We start from the raw sequence: 22,761 nt of genomic DNA, 5'->3' as shown, positions 1-22,761 counted from the left end.
GAATAAGATAGATAATAAATAAACTTAGAATAATAAGAGACAGAGAAAGCAGAGTATATATATCTATACAGTATTGGTACTTTATAAAGAGTTGGTACCTTTATATACAGTCTATGGTTGGTAATTTATATACAGTCTTGGTACTTTATATGCAGTTAATTTGTGGTACTTTATGTTCAGTCTATGGTTGGTAATTTATATACAGTCTTGGTACTTTATATACAGTCCATGATTGTACCTTTATACAGTCTATGGAACTTGGTAATTTATATACAGTCTTGGTACTTTATATACAGTCCATGATTGGTACATTTATACAGTCTATGGTTTGTACTTTATACACAGGCTTGTTACTTTATACACAGTTAATTTGTGGTACTTTATATTCAGTCTATGGAACTTGGTAATTTATATACAGTCTTGGTACTTTATATGCAGTCCATGATTGGTACCTTTATACAGTCTATGGTTGGTACTTTATACACAGGCTTGTTACTTTATATACAGTTAATTTGTGGTACTTTATATTCAGTCTATGGTTGGTAATTTATGTACAGTCTTGGTACTTTATATACAGTCCATGATTGGTACCTTTATACAGTCTATGGAACTTGGTAATTTATATACAGTCTTGGTACTCTATATGCAGTCTATGATTGGTACCTTTATACAGTCTACGGTTGGTGCTTTAATAAAAAGTCTATGGTTGGTACTTTATACACAGGCTTGTTACTTTATATACAGTTAATTTGTGGTACTTTATATTCAGTCTATGGTTGGTAATTTATATACAGTCTTGGTACTTTATATACAGTCTTGGTACTTTATATACAGTCCATGATTGGTACCTTTATATACAGTCTATGGTTGGTAATTTATATACAGTCTTGGTACTTTATATAGAGTTGGTACCTTTATATACAGTCTATGGTTGGTAATTTATACAGTCTTGGTACCTCATATGCAGTACATGATTGGTACCTTTATACAGTCTATGGTTGGTACTTTAGACACAGGCTTGTTACTTTATATACAGTTAATTTGTGGTACTTTATATTCAGTCTATGGTTGGTAATTTATATACAGTCTTGGTACTTTATATGCAGTCCATGATTGGTACCTTTATACAGTCTACGGTTTGTACTTTAATAAAAAGTCTATGGTTGGTACTTTATTCACAGGCTTGTTACTTTATAAACAGTTAATTAGTGGTACTTTATATTCAGTCTATGTTTTAGTACCTGAGATGAAGTGAGTACTACACAGTCTGCTGCCGTCGTTAGGGATCCAGCCCTCCCGGTTCACAGCTTCGATCCACCGCTGCTTCCGGTCGGGGTCCCGCGGGAAGCGGTAGAAGGAGAGGCCGGTTCCCGGGGTCCTCCTGTTCCTGCAGCCGGTCACCACACATGTGTGAACCATCGTCTGGAGCCTGGAGGAGGAGAGCAGGGGAGCCGGGCCCGCTCGGTGGCCGTTTGACTCCCAAAATGGCGGAAGACGAGAGGAGGGCACAAAAGGAAAGAATAAAAAAAAAACACCACATGGTAGGGACGTCATTGATGCTCGTTTGCTTTCCAACGATCTGATTGGACCGTTTGGGGTGACGTCAGTTGACTCTGGTGCGGTTTTAAATGTTTAGAAAAATAAATGTAAATATGGTGGAAAAGTGAAAGGTGGTTGAAAGAAGGAAAAAAATCAGAATAAAGTACTAAAAGTCATATATACCAATTTTTGGAAAGCGACCAAGTGGAAATTAATGAGTGAAACAGAATAAAATAGCAGCACCTAATAGGATGAATATTAATTGTAACTGACTAATATTATGAATAAGAGAACGTTATTTATCTAGGCTTTTGATTTGATTGATTGGGATTTAGTTTAATTTATTTGTATTTATATAATTTTGTCTTTATTTACTTCCATTTATTCTTATATTTTTTTTTAAATTATTTTATTTAATCTTATTTAAGTTATTTAATTTCTGCCTTTTTTCTTTAGGGTTTGATTGTGGGTTGGGGGTGTTCATAAACGTTTGTATGTTTATAAATGTTTGAATGTATGTTTCTTATATGTGAAACTCAATAAATATGTTGAAAAAATATATATATATAATTTAAATGCCAAAAAAATAATATATAATAATATAGAGAAATGTAACTGTCCTAGCCTTCAAATGTATTTTAGATTAATAACTAACCTGTGGGGGTTCTAACTTGTGTGGAGACCCGGGTGAAACCAAATCAATCAGCGGCATAATAAAAACCATAATCACTTAAACGAAGAAGACAAAAGGAGGGAGACATAAGGAAAGAAATACAAAATGGTATCTTTATCATTAACGGCTGTTTGCATTCAACAATGTGATTGGAATATCTGGGTAAACTTAAACGGGGAGGTCATGCAGTTATACAAGGAATGTTAAATGTTAACATGGTGTAAATAGCCAAACAAGTAAAGTGCAGGTACTTAAAAGAAGAAAACATGTAAAAATGGTAAACTTCTAGTTGAATTGTGATGTCCTTAATGGTCCTTTACATTTCAACAATCTAATTGGACCGTTTGGGGTGACATCACTTTGTTTTAGCGTTTGTTAAAATAATATTTAGTAAATACTTCTATCACCTTTTGTTCAGAATTTGTTAAACTTTAACTAAAACTTTTAAATATACTACACGAGCCTCTGGAGAACACATGTCCAAACAATTTTCAATGATTTATTATATTGATTTATTATATACAAGTCAATTTATATTCAGATCCATAAACTCACATTAGTGCAAATTGAGAAAACCAGAAACCGGCAGCTACAACTTGTATGAGCAGCGTTTTGTGAGTTGAGATATAACTAGATTTCAGTTTCAAGCAACAGTTAAGTATGTGCGCTCAGTTTGTACACGGCGTTGTTCTTGGCTCCCCCCACTTGCTGCAGCCTCTTGAGCTCGGTCAGACACAGGACGAACACGGGCGTCTTGGTCCCCACGTTGGTGATCCTCTTCAGCTCCTCCATATTCAGTTCAGTCTTTTCTCCTGCAGAGGGCAGCACAGAACAGGAACCGGTGAGAAGTGGATCAAATGCTAAAAGTGCTATCAATGGGTCTTATATTTTTCGGCCAGTACTTATAAAACCAACATATTTGGGCTCTATTTGTGGTTATCTGTTTTTTTTTGTGTTCACTATTTTCCAAATATTTTGGGCACTGTACCCAATTACCTGTATGATAGTATTATGACCACTCATGTGCATCAAGGTGTTTTCTTACTGTCGACACACCAGCTCCTATTTCTGCCCTGCTGCTTCAGAACCGTTCTCAGTTTCTACAACATCAGGTTCAACGTCTCACTGTGACATCCAACTTGTCTCCTTCATGTATCCAATAACAGGTTAATCTTGGTTTAGTCTGGAAGTGGCAATGATGTAGTTTTCTAAGTCTTTTACAACTCCAAGAGGATATTTAGACAAAAAGTCGATATATTTGCTTTAATCATAAAAGGGCAATGACTGTGGCACAGACCTGGAAACTCTGCTATGAACTTGTTGATGTTCTGGACGCCCTGGTTGAGGTTGGACAGTGTCATCTGCCTCATGTAGCGTGGTAAACTCTGGAACTCGCTCTCTGACACCGCAGACAGACTCGGAGCACTGGAGAGAGGATGCATTACTATGAACATTTTGATTTGTAGACTGCATGCCTGGATTATATCAGGAAATGAAGCAACAGGATGGAAGGAAATAAACATAAATCTTAATTAGAAATAAACGGTACATAAAGCAAATCACCTCAAAACTTGAAATATATTCAACATAAAACTCAATATTTTTGGATTTCCTACGTTTGAGTTGGGAGAATCTATAACAAGTACATTTCAGAGCAGTTTTACCTGTTTTTATGTTTTTCTGTCCTGACGTTTGGTTGCACAACTGCCACTCCTGTCTTTTTCAACTGACCCTGGGACATAAGCTAGAGAACAGAAATCATAAGAGAAAAATGAACAAAATAAGCATATGAGAGGTAAGTGGAATTTTACATCTGCTATATAAATAGATAGATGATAGATAGATTACCTTATATATCCCCTAAAGGAAATTAAGTCGTCATAGCAGCCGGTATATTTGATTACAATAAAATACAATACAATAGAATAAAATAAAAAATATTGAGGTAGAAAGAATAAAAACAGAAACACAAGATAAATAGGTAGATAAGGTGCAGTGGCAAGATGATGGTAATAGTACTGATGATATGATGGTAAGCTTATTGTTAGACAGTATATAAAAATAGTACAGTATATATAGTATATAATATAACATAATATATATTTATATATGATAGTAATTATACCAATATAAGAGCAGTATATAGTATTAATGGTAGCAACAGTAAATATAATAATAATAGTAAATATAATAATAATAATAACATGTACACATGTATAAATATGTGTATATACAAGAATATACAAAGAGTATGATATAATATGATATGATATATAGTAGAGGTATAAATATAAGTATTTGACTATACAATAGATAATATAATATACTATGTGTGTAAGAATATGTAGACAGAGCGTGCAAAAGACAATATTATTGTATAAAATGATATATAATTTCAATATGGTTTATATTAACACATATCACATATGATGTGAAGTAAGTGTTCCAGTATATGGAAATAGTATCCTCAGTTGTGAGAAGTTTCATTAAAGGGAAAACACAGCTTACTTTACAGATGTCCTGTGTCACAGAGCTGAGGTCGGGCATCTCGGGGGTGCTGGGCTCTTGGTAGTCCCTCCTGATGCGAGGTGTCCCCAAGCTGAACTCCTGGGTGGGTTCATCCAGCTCCAGGCTCTTAACAGCAAGCTCCTCCATCTCCTGTTCATGCACACCAGTCTTCTTTGGGATTTTCGCACTTCTCTGGGAGGTAGAGACGAGACAGGATTAAAGTCAACTTTGTGAATTTGATCAATTTGATATTTGGCTAAAAATCATTTGGTCGTACATTTTGTAGAGATTTCCCCAAACAAGACTCCAGGATGGGCATCTCTGGCATTTGCTTGTCCTCCTCACCCATGATGAATATCTCCGGCACATTGTACTCCCACATGCGTTTGGAGCCGGTTGCTGTGTTAGGAGTTGGCGTCGAAAGTTCCGAGCTGTGGCCGTCCTCATCAGTTTGCATGCTGATAGGCTCTGGCTGCTTTGCGCTCTGTGAACACGTGCAAAAGGCACAAACTCTGAGTTGGATGTTTTAGGCCAGTCTGGATGAGGAAATTAACTAATTGAAAATATTACACTCAAACTCTTCCTACCTTTTTTGTGCTCACAAGTCGGCTCAAGTATGGTGTTTGAAAAGCGGGGACCTCAGGGGTGGTACACAGGGGTCCCGGACGAGTGGGGGATTCTGGGTCACCACCGCCTGGCGCTGCTGGGGAGCAGTTTGCTGTTGGTTTGTTTGTCTTTTTGATTTTGAACCCCTGGGTGCAAAACACAGGCAGTTCTGGGGACTCCAAGTTTTCTGCTGATGGCAAGAGCAATGTCATATGAGGGGGAACAGCAAACATGTTTCAATTCAGTGCTTTTCATGCATTGAGGATTTTGACGTTGAAAAAAAATTAATTTATAAGTAGCATTATTAAAAAAAAGCATCTTACCATTGCTATGTCATCATCATTAGTAATACTCTTAGGTGACATTTTAGAATATTATTTAATGAATGTCAAAGTTCAATAAGATAGTCTTTAATTCATTAATTAAAAAAAAAGGTTAATATTTCTAAATGTAAAACACATTTTGGTACCAGATCAAATTTTTTATTGGCTCTAGAGTTAGAAAATTACAAATGTTAAATAGGTATTGATCTGGAAGTGTTTAGAAAAGACATGAGAAAAATCAGAGAAATATAGTAGAAGAACAGAAAATAAATCCCTTCACAGGAAAAGGTAATGGTCAGTTAAGGAATGTCTTCAAAATGGTTTCATACCTTTAGTCTGTAAACTCTCCTTTAGAGATTCCAAGGTAGGTACAGGTTTGTCTTGTGGTGATCTGTTAAAGCAGAAGACTTTTATAAAGTAGGAAAAAGCAGTGATTATAGACTCCTGAGACCTCTGACAGTACTGCTGCAAATCATGCATGTTCCCAGCAGAGGCCAATAAAGATCCCGTACTGGACATATTTTGTAATGCTCCTAATACTCATCCTTTACCTTTGGGGCTTGTCGATGTTCTTCTTGATCAGATTCATAGTGAAGTCGTTGTACAGACACATTGTGTGCTCGGAGATGCCAAAGTTGTGCATCTGAGGACTCTGAAGCTCGGCGTCATCCATCCGCAGGGCACACTTGGGTGTTAAGGGCGTGGGCGTGCTCAGTGTGGGATGAGGGAGTCTCATCTCAGGCATGGGGGGCACTTCAGAGCACCACTCTGCCCCAGCCAGACATCTCTTCAGCATATTGTCAGACAGACCAAAGTCAGAGAGCTGCGGGGTTCGCATTACGTCAGTGATGGGCGGTGGCCCCATGTTCAGAGATGATGAGGCCTGATCATCTCCAGCCTCCTCCTGGCTTCCGTCTTCTTCTCCTGCTGACTTACTTTCACTTTCATCTGCCACTTCTTCAGTATCTGAGTCCTGGTGGTTGTCTTCTGTGTAAGAAAAGGTCACAATAATAACACAGCTTGAGTGCAGCTGGGTAAAAATACAATGTCCAAGGGAAAGTCTCCTGGTTTTCTCTGACCAGCCTCGTAGTAAAACCTCCTGGAGAATGTCAGAATACAGCAGGATTCACCTCGAGTGAGTAGGTGTGTTGATGACATTTTTAACTCGCGACTAGGGTTGCAAAGGGGCTGAAAGTTTCCGGTAAATTTCCGGAAACTTTCCGGAAACCTTCCTCGGGAATATTAAGCTCGAGAATTTGGGGAATTTTGAAAAAAACAAACAATGCAAATTAAACGCTGAGCAATAAAAACATCATTCAAAACTCTATTTTAAAGATGTATGGAATGAGTTTGAGTTTCAACCCTCCACTGTGCATTCTTCCATCACATGCACAGATAATTCCCAGCATCCTTCACTCTACAGCAGGGCTATTGAGGTCTGCTGTAGAGTGCAGGACTAGTCAGGTAAGTTTCGATGATATTACTGAGGAAAATATATTAGCATGCTGATTGAGGATTGTTCATCCGTTCATCTAACCTATTTCCATTGATTTATCCATCAATTCTAAAATATTTTTAAAGACGATTCCAATTGGTTGGCTAACTATTTATATCTCTGGCATTGCATTAGTTTTTTTATTACAACCTTTTTCTCATCTTATTCTACAGAACAATGCCACGTGCACTATCTCATGTGTGGAGACATTTCACCCCATCCAATGTAGAAGGAAAGGATTTGCATTAGCAAATACTGTGCAAAGACCTATGTTAAGAATGACACAACGATGCAGAAGCGTATAGTCAAGGGCCCAAAGTTTCCTCAGGGCTCAAATCAGCCTATGACACAACAAAATGTTTATATTTATGTCTGTATATGACAAGGTAAATACAGTTAGTATAAATTACCCACAACATTTCCAGTTTATTCCCGTTAATTCCTGTTAATTCCCGTTAATTCCCGTATATTCCCGTTAATTCCCATGGAAAGTTTCCAACTTTGAATATTCCCGGAATTTTGCAACCCTACTCGCGAAAGACACAAAAACTTTTTTTTTATGAAAAGGCAAACTCCAGAGAAAGTCCGTACCAAATTGTGCAGACATCCGCCGGCTGGTGACTTACTGGTTGGTCTTTGGGCATCTCTGGGAGCCTCGTAGCCGTAGTTTTCAAAGTGTTCCTTCAGAGTCTGGATGTCCTGACTGACCCTCTGCTCCATCACTCTGCAGGACTTGATGAAGCTGCTCACCTCGTCGTCCTGCGCTTTATGTTGAGTCAGCTGATCCTGGACCTGCTCCTGCACGAGGACAGACACGAGATATTCTTCACAAAACTGACACATTATAAAGATGGTGTGTTAGAAGCAGGCTGGAGGTTACATTAAAAAACTTTTATGAGTAGAAATTCCATATTATATTTAATGAGGAAAAGTGTTAATCTGTCCCAGATAAAGTTCTTTTTTTATTTGCTGCCACTTAGCACTGCAGCTATAAATGTATTTCCCTAATGATCTACTATTAATTAATCAATCATTATTACTTTTATTACATTATTCAGAGAGGCCGTAGTCAAATTAACAGTGATGACAGGCAATCACAAAACGAGGAGTAATTCATTTATGAGTAAACACACTCATAGACAAATTATTATAAGGGAAATTTCCAATAGTGGGACGAATAAAGGATTATCTGATCTTATCTCATTATATCTGTATATATTCATGTATTAGATAGATAGATAGATTACTTTATTCATCCCCGAAGGGAAATTCAGTCGTCATAGCAGCCAGTATATTTGAATACAAAAAAATACAATACAATAGAATAAAATAAAAAATATTGAGGTAGAAAGAATAAAAACAGAAACACAAGATAAATATATAGATAAGGTGCAGTGGCAAGATGATGGTAATAGTACTGATGATATGATGGTAATGTTATTGTTAGACAGTATATAAAAATAGTACAGTATATATAGTATATAATATAACATAATATATATTTATATATGATAGTAATTACACCAATATAATAGCAGTATATAGTAATAATGGCAGCAACAGTATATATAATAATAATAGTAAATATAATAATAATAATAATAATAACATGTACACATGTATAAATATGTATATATATGATATGATATATAGTAGAGGTATAAAAATAAGAATTTGACTATACAATAGATAATATAATATACTATGAGTGTAAGAATATGTAGACAGTGTGCAAAAGACAATATTATTGTATAGAATGATATATAATATCAATATGATTTATATTAACACATATCACATATGATGTGAAGTAAGTGTTCCAGTATATGGAGCGGAGTGTTGTACAGGGTACACAGTGCAAGGAGACAGGTATATTTAGTGCAGTTCTGTGATGGTGGCTCTGACAGACACTTTTTTTTTCTTACTTTTAGTTAAGTTATGAGTACTTATACAATAGAGGGAACGACAGGAGTACTTGTAATACATGTTATTGTAGTATTTGTGGGAGTTTAAACAGATTTAAATGATGAGATTATTGAACAGACTTTGGTTGGGACAGTTTCTACCTTCAGGTTCCCGACGTCGCAGTTCAGTTCGTGGTATGCTCGCATCGCCTTCGCGGTGGTTTCTGGAAAGAGAAGGAGTTGGTGTGGACATATTGAATTTTACTTGAAGTATTTAAACACACTGTCAAGGAGCTGGACGGTATCTCTCACCGCTGTCAACCTCGTTGTTGTCGCGGTTCTCGAAAGCCTGCTGGAGTTTGGTGGTTTCTGACTCCAGAGTCCCCGCCAGCTTCCGGAGTCTGGAGAAGAACAGCTCCGTGGGCTCCATGGTCACACTCAGGAGTCTGAACGATAACTAATAAACTCGATTACTAGGAAATAATCGTTTGTTTACATCTATTCTAACTTAGAGAATTGTTTCGTTTTTGGCGCCTCGGCTTTTTCCGGCTTCAGTGTCTTCTTCTTCTTTCCGGCAGCCTAGGCACTATTTCTCGCATTGCTGCCTCCCACCGGTAGGGAAACATCACTGCAGTTCAGGCCCTCACAACGTTGGTCTTATGATATAGATAGATAGATAGATAGATAGATAGATAGATAGATAGATAGATAGATAGATAGATAGATAGATAGATAGATAGATAGATAGATAGATAGATAGATAGATAGATAGATAGATAGATAGATAGATAGATAGATAGATAGATAGATAGATAGATAGATAGATAGATAGATAGATAGATAGATAGATAGATAGAGAGATAGAGAGATAGAGAGATAGAGAGATAGATAGATAGATAGATAGATAGATAGATAGATAGATAGATAGATAGATAGATAGATAGAGAGATAGAGAGATAGAGAGATAGATAGATAGATAGATAGAGAGATAGATAGAGAGATAGAGAGATAGAGACATAGAGACATAGAGAGATAGATAGATAGATAGAGAGAGAGATAGAGAGATAGATAGATAGATAGATAGATAGATAGATAGATAGATAGATAGATAGATAGATAGATAGATAGATAGATAGATAGATAGATAGATAGATAGATAGATAGATAGATAGATAGATAGATAGAGAGATAGATAGATAGAGAGATAGAGAGATAGATAGATAGATAGATAGATAGATAGATAGATAGATAGATAGATAGATAGATAGATAGATAGATAGATAGATAGATAGATAGATAGAGAGATAGAGAGATAGAGAGATAGAGACATAAAGAGATAGAGAGATAGATAGATAGAGATAGATAGATAGAGAGAGAGATAGAGAGATAGATAGATAGATAGATAGATAGATAGATAGATAGATAGATAGATAGATAGATAGATAGATAGATAGATAGATAGAGAGATAGAGAGATAGAGAGATAGATAGATAGATAGATAGATAGATAGAGAGATAGAGAGATAGATAGATAGATAGATAGATAGAGAGATAGAGAGATAGAGACATAGATAGATAGATAGATAGATAGATAGATAGATAGATAGATAGATAGATAGATAGATAGATAGATAGATAGATAGAGAGATAGATAGATAGATAGATAGATAGATAGATAGATAGATAGATAGATAGATAGATAGATAGATAGATAGATAGATAGATAGAGAGATAGAGAGATAGATAGATAGATAGATAGATAGATAGATAGATAGATAGATAGATAGATAGATAGATAGATAGATAGATAGATAGATAGATAGATAGATAGATAGATAGATAGATAGATAGATAGATAGATAGATAGATAGATAGATAGATAGATAGATGGATACTTTATTAATCCCGAGGGAAATTCAGATCATCCAGTAGCTTATACAGTTAACACTTAAACACCTCACTGACATACATACAGAAATCACATACGCAGAACATATTTACAGATACAGGAATGGAATGCAATGATGTGATAGTGTCAGTGTCCAGTAGGGAAGTGTTATTGTACTGCTGGAGTGGAAAGTACAATAAAATATATATTTATATACAAAACAACAAAAATATATACATATATAAATATATAAATATATAAGAATATGTGGTGGTAAAGTCCATGCATGGTTGGTATATAATAATGAGATGAGAAGAGTAGAGAAGGGGAGGGCAGACTGAGGTAGACTCATGCAGGGAAGATCACTCCCCCCCCCCCTCCTCTTCAGCATGGTGTTATAAAGCTGAATGGCCCTGGGGACGAAGGACCTCCTCAGCCTGTCTGATGAGCATGACAGTGACAGGAGTCTGCCACTGAATATACTCCTCTGTCCGATATGAGTTCTGTGTAGTGGGTGGTGCTCATTGTTTAAGATAGTCCGCAACCTACACAGGGTCCTGCTCTCTGCCACTGTTGTGAGGTAGTCCAATTTGTAGTTTTAAGGAAATGAAAATCTCCCCAGTTTGCCTTAATAATTCCTTTCTTTCTTTGGGTTTACAATGCATCAAAACCTGCTGCACAGACTCCAAGACTCCACAGTAGTCACAATAATATGTATACAGAATAGTATTGCATGCATAGGCACACATAACTACCAGCTCTGTGTTTCCCCACAAGCACCAGCCCACTCGTTAGTCCACAATGCCCCAGCCTTAGCCGTGACAATTTGATATCATCTATTTGAGTAATGGTTATTTTACAGAACAGCTTTTTTCCCTCTGCTGTCTCCATCCCACTCTCGCTGCCATATCTGATTCAGCCTCTCACTGATACTACGACACTCCATCCTTCCAAATGGCACTTGCACATCTATTGTATTTCTGCACAAACTTGTCCTCACTGCCCCGTCCACCATCTCATTTCCCTCAACACCAAGATGTGCTGGCACCTAGAAAAGCGCCACACTACCTTCGTGCTTCTCCAACTCTGCCTCCCTCTCCCCCCTCCAACGCCACTAGGGCAGATAATTAATCTGTGCACAGGACAATTTTATCCCAGCCTCCATCTTCCAACTAACTCTGCAGAGAATATGGAAATCCCATCTGGCAGATTTGCACATGGAGGATGTATGAACCAAATCACTCTCTGCTGCTTTCTGGATCCCTTGAACCATCAGTGTAAATGTTTATATAGTTATTCCATCTAATTCTTAAGATGTTGTCTACATGTGCTGCCAGATATATTTTTTCACCTTTATGCAATAATTATTTAATTGAATAATAATAATAATAATTATTATTAATAATATAAATTTACACCTATCATGCATCATTCCCCTCTCTTACCGTCAAGTTCAGAGAGAACAGTAGGTGTGTAGATCTCTTATCAGATACACTAGGTGTATAAATACTGCTCAGACTGTGAAGGTCAGTACAAACCTGAACGCAGCACGACTGAGGTGAGAGACACTAAGAGAAATCAACCGGTACTAATTTACACACTTATCGGGAATGTGAATTTAATGGTGTAATAATTCTCCATAGCTAATTTGTCTGCACAAAGCTCCAGGGCCATGGCGATGTTTGGGAAGGTTTTGGAGCCTGTGGGCTACATGCAAACTGTGAGGTGAGTTACCTTCTCTATATAAATATGTGAAATAAACTTCTTAGTGAGTCCTTTTGATCGAAAACTGGGAGAGAACATTTCAATTTCCACATCCTGTTTAGAAACCAATGATTTCCAATGCATTTCCAACCCATATGGGGATCTGTCATTGCTCATATCACACAAGTCAATCGGGAGTGTGTGTGTGTGTGTTTGTGTGTGTGTGTGTGTGTGTGTGTGTGTGTGTTTGTGTGTGGCTCAGGGTCCTCGTCCAGGGCATCTGCTCCTACCTCGGCGGCAGTGCCACAGCAGAGGAAATGGATCTGGTCAAAAAGAACCTGGACCACATCGATCAGGAGCTGGGGGCTTCGGGTCAAGGCCTGCTGGACGACCAGGAGGTCCACCGGCTGGAGGACGACCTGGCGGTGGTCTACTACCAGCTGGGTACATCGGTGAGGAGCATGTCCCGTAATCTCATAAATGCAGTTTGACTGAGTAAACAGATATATGAATATTACTGTGGAGGGAGAGTTTCTGCTTCTCAGTGTTTTATTGTGAAGGTTAAGAGAATGTGAAACAGTCCCACCTAAAAGTTAAATCACACACAGTGCTGCCAAAGTAAAAAAATAACATGCAAATGATAAATCTGATTATTCAATAATTATTTTGATTATTGATTGATGGTATTACATATACATTTAAAAATGTCAGCCTCATTAATGTGAAAATGTCTGTTCCTCAGCCCTGAGGAATTTCATATTATCTGACATTTTACACAACAAACCATAACTCCATTAAAACATTACAGTTTCTGTATTTATTTAGAAAGACAGAGAGACTGATTGCATTGTATATTTCTGATAGTGTAAAAGAAATAACGTGGGAGTGGTAGGGATTCAGGGTTCTTCTCAAGGACAAATCAAATGAAATTATTTTTCCATTGAGATTTATTTGAATTTCTCTTTTTAGAATAAAAACAACAGAGCTGATGCTGTTAATTGATTTGATCGATGCTGGGATCAGAGGTTTTATTGCCATGTTGACTTGTCCGAGAACAAACTCCAGATCAACTTTCTCACCTGACAGATATTTGTAGTTTTCATGAACACCACTAACTCTGGCAACTTTCCAGATTCGTGACTGACTGAACTCATCATGCAGAGTGCATTATGTAAATATGACCAGATGTATGACCCAAGCATCTGTTTAGTCATAGCAGCCTTCGCATTAACAGGCTTATGCCTTTTATTTTTCAGTTTTAATTATTTCAAAACACGAACTATTATCATTTCACTGTGAGTGTTCGACTGGGGTGAGAACCTAACCGATTTATTCTTAGACTCCCTTTCAAAAGCAGGATGTGAGTTTTAGTTTTATCCATTATCCACACGTTATCTATACCACTTATCCTTTGAGGATCATGTTTGTGTTACTGGAACTAATCCCAGCCGACATTGAACAGGTCGCCAGCGTAACACAGGATCAACAAACAGAGAAAAACTACGATTCACATCATCGATCTAGAGTCTCAAATTTGTCTCTGGAGAAAAAGCCAGAGAACCTGAATAAAACACACACCCACAAACACACACACACGGGCACACACACACACACACACACACACACACACACACACACACACACACACACACACACACACACACACACACACACACACACACACAAACACACAGAGAGAGAAAGGTCACAGCCATGCTGGGAATACAAACCAGCAACCTTCTTGTTGTGAAGCGACAGCTCACCACTGTAAAATGAAGAGTCAAACACAGTCATCAGCAACCTGCAGATTTACCTACAGTTCTGTAACTGCAACCGATTGAACCCAAATCTTAACGACTGCCAATTACCTTGTTCTAGATTTTACTTCAACCAAAGGCTTGAGGGGGGAATCAGGAGAGCGGTGTAAATAAAAGAGAGTGGATAGTTGACTTGTTTGGATAATAAATGCATTCTTGCACAAGCCCACTGGACATGAAATGACTGTTGATGCAATTTGTTGGAAAGGGAATCAAATGCAACGAAACACAAATTGACCACAAAGAGACATAAGATGAGATGCATCCAAGGCATAAAAGTAATATATGACATGATGTAAAATGACTTATCAAGATGAACAACACATCCACAAAGATACGTAAAATGAATACAAACACAAATATTAACACAAAGAGATTGCTCTGATGAGACGTGTGGGGCCCATGCATTTTTATTAAATATATATATCAAGCTATTTATTCATATTTTATCTTATATCTATATAATGTATTTTTTTATTGAAAAGTTTCTGATCCCACCCCTGCCTCCTCAACCCCTGTTTCTCAAGAGAAAACCCTCTTATCTCCTCTTGCTCCAGGTGAGGGCCCAGTCAGATTTCACCAAGAAGGAGACAGAGGTGTTCCTGCAGTACGTTCATGACCACCGCCTGGAGAGGCAGCTGACCGCGCTTTACAACCGGCTGATGGGAGTGTCAGCTCTGACCGACCAGCCCACCCTGCTGGAGCAGCTCATACTGACCCGCAAACCCAAACGCTGGGAGCTGAAGGAGTTCTGCGTCAAGGTTGGTGAAGGTTCAGGGGAGGGGGAGAGGAGTGTGTGTGTGTGTGTGTGTGTGTGTGTGTGTGTGTGTGTGTGTGTGTGTGTGTGTGTGTGTGTGTGTGTGTGTGTGTTTACCTCATCTCCCTACAGGCATCGTTAAAGTTTAATTCTGTCCTACCTTCCAAGTCATTATACTGAAGCATGCACCCCTGCTTAACTACAGCAGGGGTGCAGGAGGCCTGAGGTGACACATCCATCCAATGTTCTCAAGTACACAAATGAGGGTAGGAATAAAAATGTCGAAAAAGATACAGACAAGCCTTTAATCTGAGATGCAGCGAAGCTCTCATCTGTTTGTCCCGTGTTAAAGACACCGGACCCAAGAATCAAGAAGCTACTTCAGATGTCATTTTTGGAAAATAATGCAAATCTGCTCAGTAAAAGGATCGAGGAGCAGGATTAAATATTCAGTTCCAAGACCAAAGAGATAGATGTGAGAGAAAAACATGGAGGTCCTGTGGGGAATGAAACGGGCTGCATCTATCTTGTTGGTATGAAAATAAACTGAATATTTAATACTGCAGAGCTGTGACCTTCTAGTGTCTTGTTTTGTGCCGAGTTGGCAACTTGCCTTTTGCTGTTGTAAAAACTAATTCCCATTCTTCAACCAAAAAGGAGACAAGGCAGAGAACTGTGTAGGCTTTCAACTCATAAACAGGAATTCAAAGTAGTCTCTGAAACAACATTGCATAACTGGGGTGTAACTAAAAAGGTTTTAGAGCAACACGAGGAAACATTTCTCTGTCTGCACTCACATTGAGCTTACATAAAAACCCCACAAAGATCTGGATGGTTCACTCACTTAAAAAAAAAAGAGTTACTGTTTGTCAATTAGTCCATCTGTTGTTCTGCTGTGACCCCGAGCAAGACACACACAGAACCAGCCTGCTACATAATGAGCATCCACTTTGAGAGGCAATCCACCTCAGCAGTCGCTGGCTTGTTGTTATGTAAAAGAAATTATGCAATTACCTCATAAATATTAGAAGGGCGTACAGCAGAGCGCGGACAGTCCCCTTATGACACTACATTTGAATTCACCAGAACCAGATTTTTATTTGGATCTGCACAAGATTGCACATACTCATATATTTTTATCATCAAGTTTCAGGAATTCTATTCTGACGAAGGACGTTTAAAACAGTTAAAAAACAGCCTATGTTGCAATGTTAAAGGAATCTATCCTTCTATTATCCATACTAACCTACGGTCAATTCAGCAAACTCCACACAGAAAGAACCAGGGAACAAACTAGGAACCTTCTCGCTGCTAACTACTGCAAAACTGTGCTGCCACCAATCATGAATATCGCTCTCCTAAACATGTCTGATTTTATTTTTCAGGAGCCCTAAATTATTCTCTGAGACATCATGGAAAATGTTAATAAAACTCACAAAATCTCACAATGTTGAAGAAATCGATAACAAAATTCCTGAACATGCCCCTTGGCTCGGATCCGCACCAAATACATCACACCGCATCCTTTCACCACGTTTTGTGGAAATCTGTCCAGTAGTTTTTGTGTAATCTTGCTCACAAACAAAGGGACAGGGGTGAAAACATAACCTCTTTGTCGGAGTTGATAATCATGGGCATGACGTACGTCGGACCAGCATTTAACCCTCATTACCCATGATGCAAAGATCACTCTGAGGGCAGCGTAAGGACTATTTACCAAGTGTTTGTCCATTTAAAGGAGCTGTTGTGAGGACAGGGTGTTTTCAGCTTAGAAACTCAAATCAGTCTAGATTCCACTTCAGGGGGCTTTAGTGTGTGAGGCAGCCAGCCTCGCTGGATTAGCCTTAATGCTGCCGCAATTTCTGCTTGAACTCGGTGCTGGAGCAGTGATTTGTTTGTGCAGTGCTCTTCCAAGGTCTTGTGTGCACTATGACCTGGTTTGCATAAATGCACTGGGGAAGATACAAGCAAAGTGCTTCCACTGAGGCGGCAAGTCACTGCAAAATTTGCCCTCACGCTGCAGTCAAAACGAACCTCAGTGAAACGATCCAATAAAAGATATGATGGAACAAACTGTATTCTGCTTAATGAGCTGAGGAAATGACAGGGCTCTGAGACAGAGCTGTAATGACGTCTGCGACTGACTGCAGCGATCAAAGTCACACTGCAGAACCTGACCTTGTTAAGCAAAGCAACCACAACTTTGTTTCTTTAACCTTGGATCATATCAATATATAAACATGTTGTAGGTGATAAGTTTATGTGTCATGTGGTATTTTCGCTCCTGCTGGCACAAGAACTCTTGTAATCTTAGTACACAGTACACTTTAAATAGGATTAATAATACAATACCAAACTAATATCCACAGTCTCATTCATTTTCATATCCGTAAAGCTTGGTTGCTCTAACTCCACCCAATATCTGCAGACGCCACCAGGCTCTGTGCTCTTAAGTTAACCTTGGATAACCTTTGGTGGCGGTCTTTCGTTGAAATGAGTTTGGGACATCTGTGAGCTTTATCTGAAGGAGAGCGATCAGTCTCACCAGCCGCTATTTTGCGATAAAAATTAGATTTGGAAACACTATTAAGGTCAGTGTAGTTGCCAAAAAAAACCCAGATGGCTTGGTGTAGTACTAGACAATACAGTGTCATATACAATGTACTACAGCTGTAGAAAATATGATTGTAATTTGAACTGCACCTGTTTTCAGCCACAATTAGCAAATGTGACCACAGCAGAAGAGAACATCTAATTTTCACGAATTAAAATGTGTTAAAATTATGTTCCGGTGTTGTGACTGTCATGTACAGTCATGTCTCTGCTCCAAGTGATTATTAAACCAATGCTTTTCTAAACAGTAATTTGATGAACAGCGACTTGATGTGTTTGGCATTGGGGAATCAGGCCAGCAGGGTCTCTAACACAAACAACAAAACACAACATGTTCTGATGATGTTACTGTTGAAAATAGTAGAGCGCAAACAGTCCCTTTAAATCAAATCAAGCTACTGAAAATTACACACACTCAAGGATATCAGTTCCCTTAATATATCTCCCAACCAACCAACTATCAACCAAATATCAACCATCAACCATCAACCAACCAGCCAACCAACCAACCAACCAACCAACCAACCAACCAACCAACCAACCAACCAACCATCAACCATCAACCATCAACCATCAACCAACCAACCAGCCAACCAATCAACCAACCAACCAACCAGCCAACCAACCAACTATCAACCAACTATCAACCAACCATCAACCAACCAGCCAACCAACCAAACAACCAACTATCAACCAACCATCAACCATCAACCAACCAACCAACCAACCACCAACCCTTCATCAACCAACCAACCCACCATTATCAAACTATCACCAACTAACCAACTATCAACCAACCAACCATCAACCAACCAACCCACCATTAACCATCAACCAACCCACCAACCCACCAACCAACCATCAACCACCAACCATCAACTATCAACCAACCAACCAACCAACAAACCAACCAACCAACCAACCAACCAATCAACCAACCAACCAACCAACCAACCAACCAACCAACCAACTAACCAACTATCAACCAAACCAACCATCAACCAACCAACCAACCCACCATTAAGCTACTATTAAACAACCAACCAACCAACCAACCAACCAACCAACCGACCAACTCTGAACCAACCATCAACCAACTATCAACTAACCAACCAACCAACCAATCATCAACCAACCAATGGACCGGGGCAAACCACAGTATAACAAAAAGTGCAACATAATGTATCTGTGTGTACTGTTGCCAGTATGTTGTTAACAGTGTGTTTTGAAAATGACTTTTGGTTCAAAACGAGCTATTGTAGAATTTCCGGATGTTCAACACTTCTCAGTAGTATTCATGCATTAAAAGAACCCAATCTAGTTCTCTCTGTAAGGAAATGCACATTTTATAAAACTATTTACAACCACTTTTCTCTTTATTTCAACAGGTAAACTTTGTCCTGGGCACCGGTCTGCTGTGTCTCTTCACGCAGGCTTCTCTGACAGGCAGAGATCAGGCTCTGCTGATGAAGATCTGGTCCGACCGTATGGGCGCCCTCTACAGGAAGATGAAGAACGTGGGCGGCCGCTGCCTGGGATACTTCCTGGAGCAGGCGGAAGGGGATATTAGGCTACAGTTAAACGAAGCCGTGCAGAACCGCGCACCACCTGAGGAGGCAGCAACTGGCATCCTGAAGACCCTGGAGAAGAACTACGATTGGCTGCGCTGGGCGGTGATGCTCCACCCCGCCGTGGGAGCTCTGGAGGACGAGCAGGTCGAGGAGACAGAAGGAGAAAAGGAAGAAGCACCGGTGGAGCAGCCGCCCAACAATTTGCTGTCAGTGGCGTCTGATGCCCCAATCCCCCACGTGGTAGCGTGCTACCGTGACACGCCGACGTCACTGGACAAGAGTCGTATCCATCAACTCATCGTGGACCTGGAGTGGAAGATCCCAAACCCACCCCCTGAAGTGTACGCCTCCATCGAGGAGGACCCAGGAAGGGCGCGGCGCTACCTGGCCTCACGCATGCTGAAGAAGCTGCAGGAGGGGCTGGGCTCCGGCGTGGCGGTCCACGTGGTTCCGGGCAGGATGGAGATGAAGTGCAACTTCCCTCAAGCCTCCTACTACCTCTACGAGTACAAACACCGGCTGGCTTCGGGCACCGTGTGCGTGTTTGGATGAAAGGGAAACGGGAAGGAAACGACCTGTTGTTCTCACACAGATGTTTCATAATCATATTAAAGTAGCTGCTTTATTTTTGTTGCATTCACACTGACATTAATTTCTCTTGAGTAATGTTGCTACAAATAAATGTCATTTTAGAGAAAAGAAACAATGACATACATGAGATTTTACCTTCTTTCAATCACTGATCCATTGGCTGTCGTTAATTAGCTTCTTGGGGCAATGGCCAACATTTTGGGGCTTCTGGATTCCCAAGAGTCCGACATGTTTTTAAAATCACAGAAGTCGAATGTTTCTCCACACAAAACACAAGCAGCGATATGTTATGTCAGTGTTTTAGGTCCAGATGACATTTTGGCTAAACTCTATATCAACATCTATCTGTATATGAATAAATATAAATTGAAAAGCATTTCAGTCAATGTGTTCTTCCTCTTTTTCTCTCCACTCTGACGGTTTACCCGCTCAAATGTGATTGCTCAAACCAGAAAAAGAAACCAGAAGGCTTCCGGGCCCCAAAATCTTGTCCCTCGCCTTCAGATTCTTCATATTCACAAGAATCTGTTTAGATATAATCTCCCTTTAAAGCAAATTTCCAGTTTGCAATATAGGTCTAATCTAATACTGTACAGTCATCCATTAACAGGGTGATAAGTCCAGCGGGAAGACACACAAGAGACCAAATAATCTAAATGACTACTTGAAAGTAAAACTACAGATTTAAGTTAAACCTGTGTTTTGTTGAACAGTGATGGATCTTTGAACAGCTGGGTAAGAAGTTAAGATCGGCTGACAGCTTGTGTCTCTTGTTCAAATCTATGTGATCCCAGATGTTAGAAGTTAACTTGGTGAGTCCAATGTTATTGATAGGGATCATGGCCAAAACATCAAAAGCAAACCCCAAGTCATATAAAGACAAAAAGTCTGAATCTTTCTTGTTTGGTCACTAAGATATATATTGACTTTAGATAGCAACAAGAAAGCAGGATTAAATGTTTGACCCGTCTTAACTGTTGAGGTCTGAATCCTTCCCAGTTCGAGTCGAAGCTCGAGGACTGTCCATCTCCTCGGTAAGTAAATGTCCAATTCATGTCCGAATATGGAATCATTTTTTTGTTCTTACACAAATCCTGCATCAAAGTTGAGCTCAACCATTCTTTCCAAGTCCTGCTTGACATCTGGGAAGCCCTGCAGCGCCTCCCGAAAGTCGTCATACGACAGAGTGAAGCACTGGCAGTCGGTCAGCGCCTTCATTGTGGCCAGATGTTGGCCTTTGGTCAGCATGCACGTCTCTGCGGAGCGTACACACACACACACACACACACACACACACACACACACACACACACACACACACACACAGAGGGAACCACAAGAGCATGGTTAATGAGCGAGTAAACCCTAATGACGGGATGAGCTCTGACAATTAATCCTAAATTAAATAACCAGACTTAGCCGAGTTGTTTCGGGAAGCCTGCTTAGCTCTAAACGCTGCTGAGGTTCGTTGCCAAAAAGATTATGACTTGTTCCCACTTCAGCCTAAGAATTAAATCAGCCCCACAAATTGGAAAATGTGGATTTATTCACTTTCATTTCCAATTGGTAAAAAAATAATCTTTCTTGCTCGCCTATGCGAACTTAAACAAACTAATAGAAGTGTTCAGAATGTGTGATAAATGTTGAAAAATCTGACTATATCAACCTAAAATAAAATCCAAATATATTGAATTCATCAGTAAATCAAAATATATGTCTCTGAGATAGTATCATATGCCTGCCTCAGATTTTTTTTTTGCAATGCAATGGAAAACATCTTTTGCGGAGCTCACAGTCTTAAAAAGACAAGAGCAACATCTTTTCCTAGAAACATGATCCATGTCACTGTAGATAATCCTCACAACCAGCTGTCAGCTGTTTTCATGTGGACGATCTCTGGCAGAAAGTAGCTTCAGTGAGAAGTGCTCACGTTGACATCTGTGGATTATCCAGAGTGCAACTATGAACTGCTTTATAAGACAGAAAATGCACTTTTTTAATGTATTTTTCAATTGAGTTTTGAGCAATGTCTTCAAGTGAGACAGCATCATATAATGCTAAAGACCCAGCGATATACAAACTTAGTTGGACCCAAACAATTTGATTAACTGGGTTATTAAATTTAACAATACTGTGTATTAGATATATTGTGCATTATTAGGATCATTGTTTCAAGGAAATGAGTGAAGACACTGAGATTGTAATAAATGAACGGCATCTGTTTTAACCACAAAGTCAAAATGACACAGGAAAAAACTATTTTACTTAAATTTCCAAAAGAGGTAGCACCATATGGAATTTCATTAATGTTCATTGTCCATTGCATTGAGGTGGAGGCAGAACTCCCAATGAGAGAGATATCATACTCCAACTGCATATTTTTGGTTTCCTGTAATTTGAGTGAACTGATCCTCTATGGCTTTGAGAAATAAATACTTTAAATTGATACCCTGAACACACTCGTGTCCAAAGGAAGTAGTATCACAGTGATGACTCAGGAAATATCAAATTTAAACAGAGAATGATTTAGTCTACAGTGTACTTAAATTAAGTGTATATTTAAGTACACTGTAAAATTGTGATATTGCTTAATTAAAAACTCAAAATGTGAACACAAATGAGCTTATGGTACTTTTTGTTCATTATATAATACTTACACAGCAGCATGTACTTATTGTCATTATTGTGTTGGTCTGATTTCAGTTCCATTAAATTTAAAACACATTCTGAAGTTGAAACATCTGAAATTAACCATTAATACAATTTCACTAAT

The 22,761-nt window shown here is 38.9% G+C and overlaps 1 protein-coding gene across 2 annotated transcripts; it reads right to left on the bottom strand.

Moving 5' to 3' along the window:
* Positions 1-2,311: 2,311 nt before the first annotated feature.
* ska3 (spindle and kinetochore associated complex subunit 3) lies at positions 2,312-9,588 on the bottom strand. Of its 2 annotated transcripts, none has more exons than XM_061088788.1 (11): positions 9,361-9,588; positions 9,211-9,272; positions 7,771-7,942; positions 6,201-6,636; positions 5,979-6,040; positions 5,308-5,516; positions 4,998-5,204; positions 4,721-4,912; positions 3,877-3,956; positions 3,510-3,637; positions 2,312-3,024 (listed from the first exon to the last, which is right to left on the bottom strand). In XM_061088788.1, exons 1-11 carry the CDS (start codon positions 9,476-9,478, stop codon positions 2,867-2,869), a joined length of 1,824 nt encoding a protein of 607 aa, XP_060944771.1. In that variant the 5' UTR covers positions 9,479-9,588; the 3' UTR covers positions 2,312-2,866. The 2 variants fall into 2 exon arrangements, with proteins under 2 accessions (XP_060944771.1, XP_060944772.1); XM_061088789.1 differs by having other exon boundaries at positions 5,308-5,513.
* Between the last annotated feature and the right edge of the window lie 13,173 nt (positions 9,589-22,761).

The sequence above is a fragment of the Limanda limanda genome, chromosome 16, assembly GCF_963576545.1.
Source record: "Limanda limanda chromosome 16, fLimLim1.1, whole genome shotgun sequence".
Lineage (NCBI taxonomy): Eukaryota > Metazoa > Chordata > Actinopteri > Pleuronectiformes > Pleuronectidae > Limanda > Limanda limanda.
The sequence above is the reverse complement of the archived record's forward strand: the minus strand, read 5'-3'. Positions and strand labels throughout refer to the sequence as shown.

Excerpts from the sequence above, each read along its gene's own strand:
- ska3 (XM_061088788.1), bottom strand. The coding sequence starts at position 9,478 with ATGGAGCCCACGGAGCTGTTCTTCTCCAGACTCCGGAAGCTGGCGGGG. Across the intron at positions 7,943-9,210 it reads GCGACGTCGGGAACCTGAAG|GAGCAGGTCCAGGATCAGCT; the intron begins GTAGAAACTGTC and ends GTCCTCGTGCAG. Across the intron at positions 6,041-6,200 it reads AACATCGACAAGCCCCAAAG|ATCACCACAAGACAAACCTG; the intron begins GTAAAGGATGAG and ends CTGCTTTAACAG.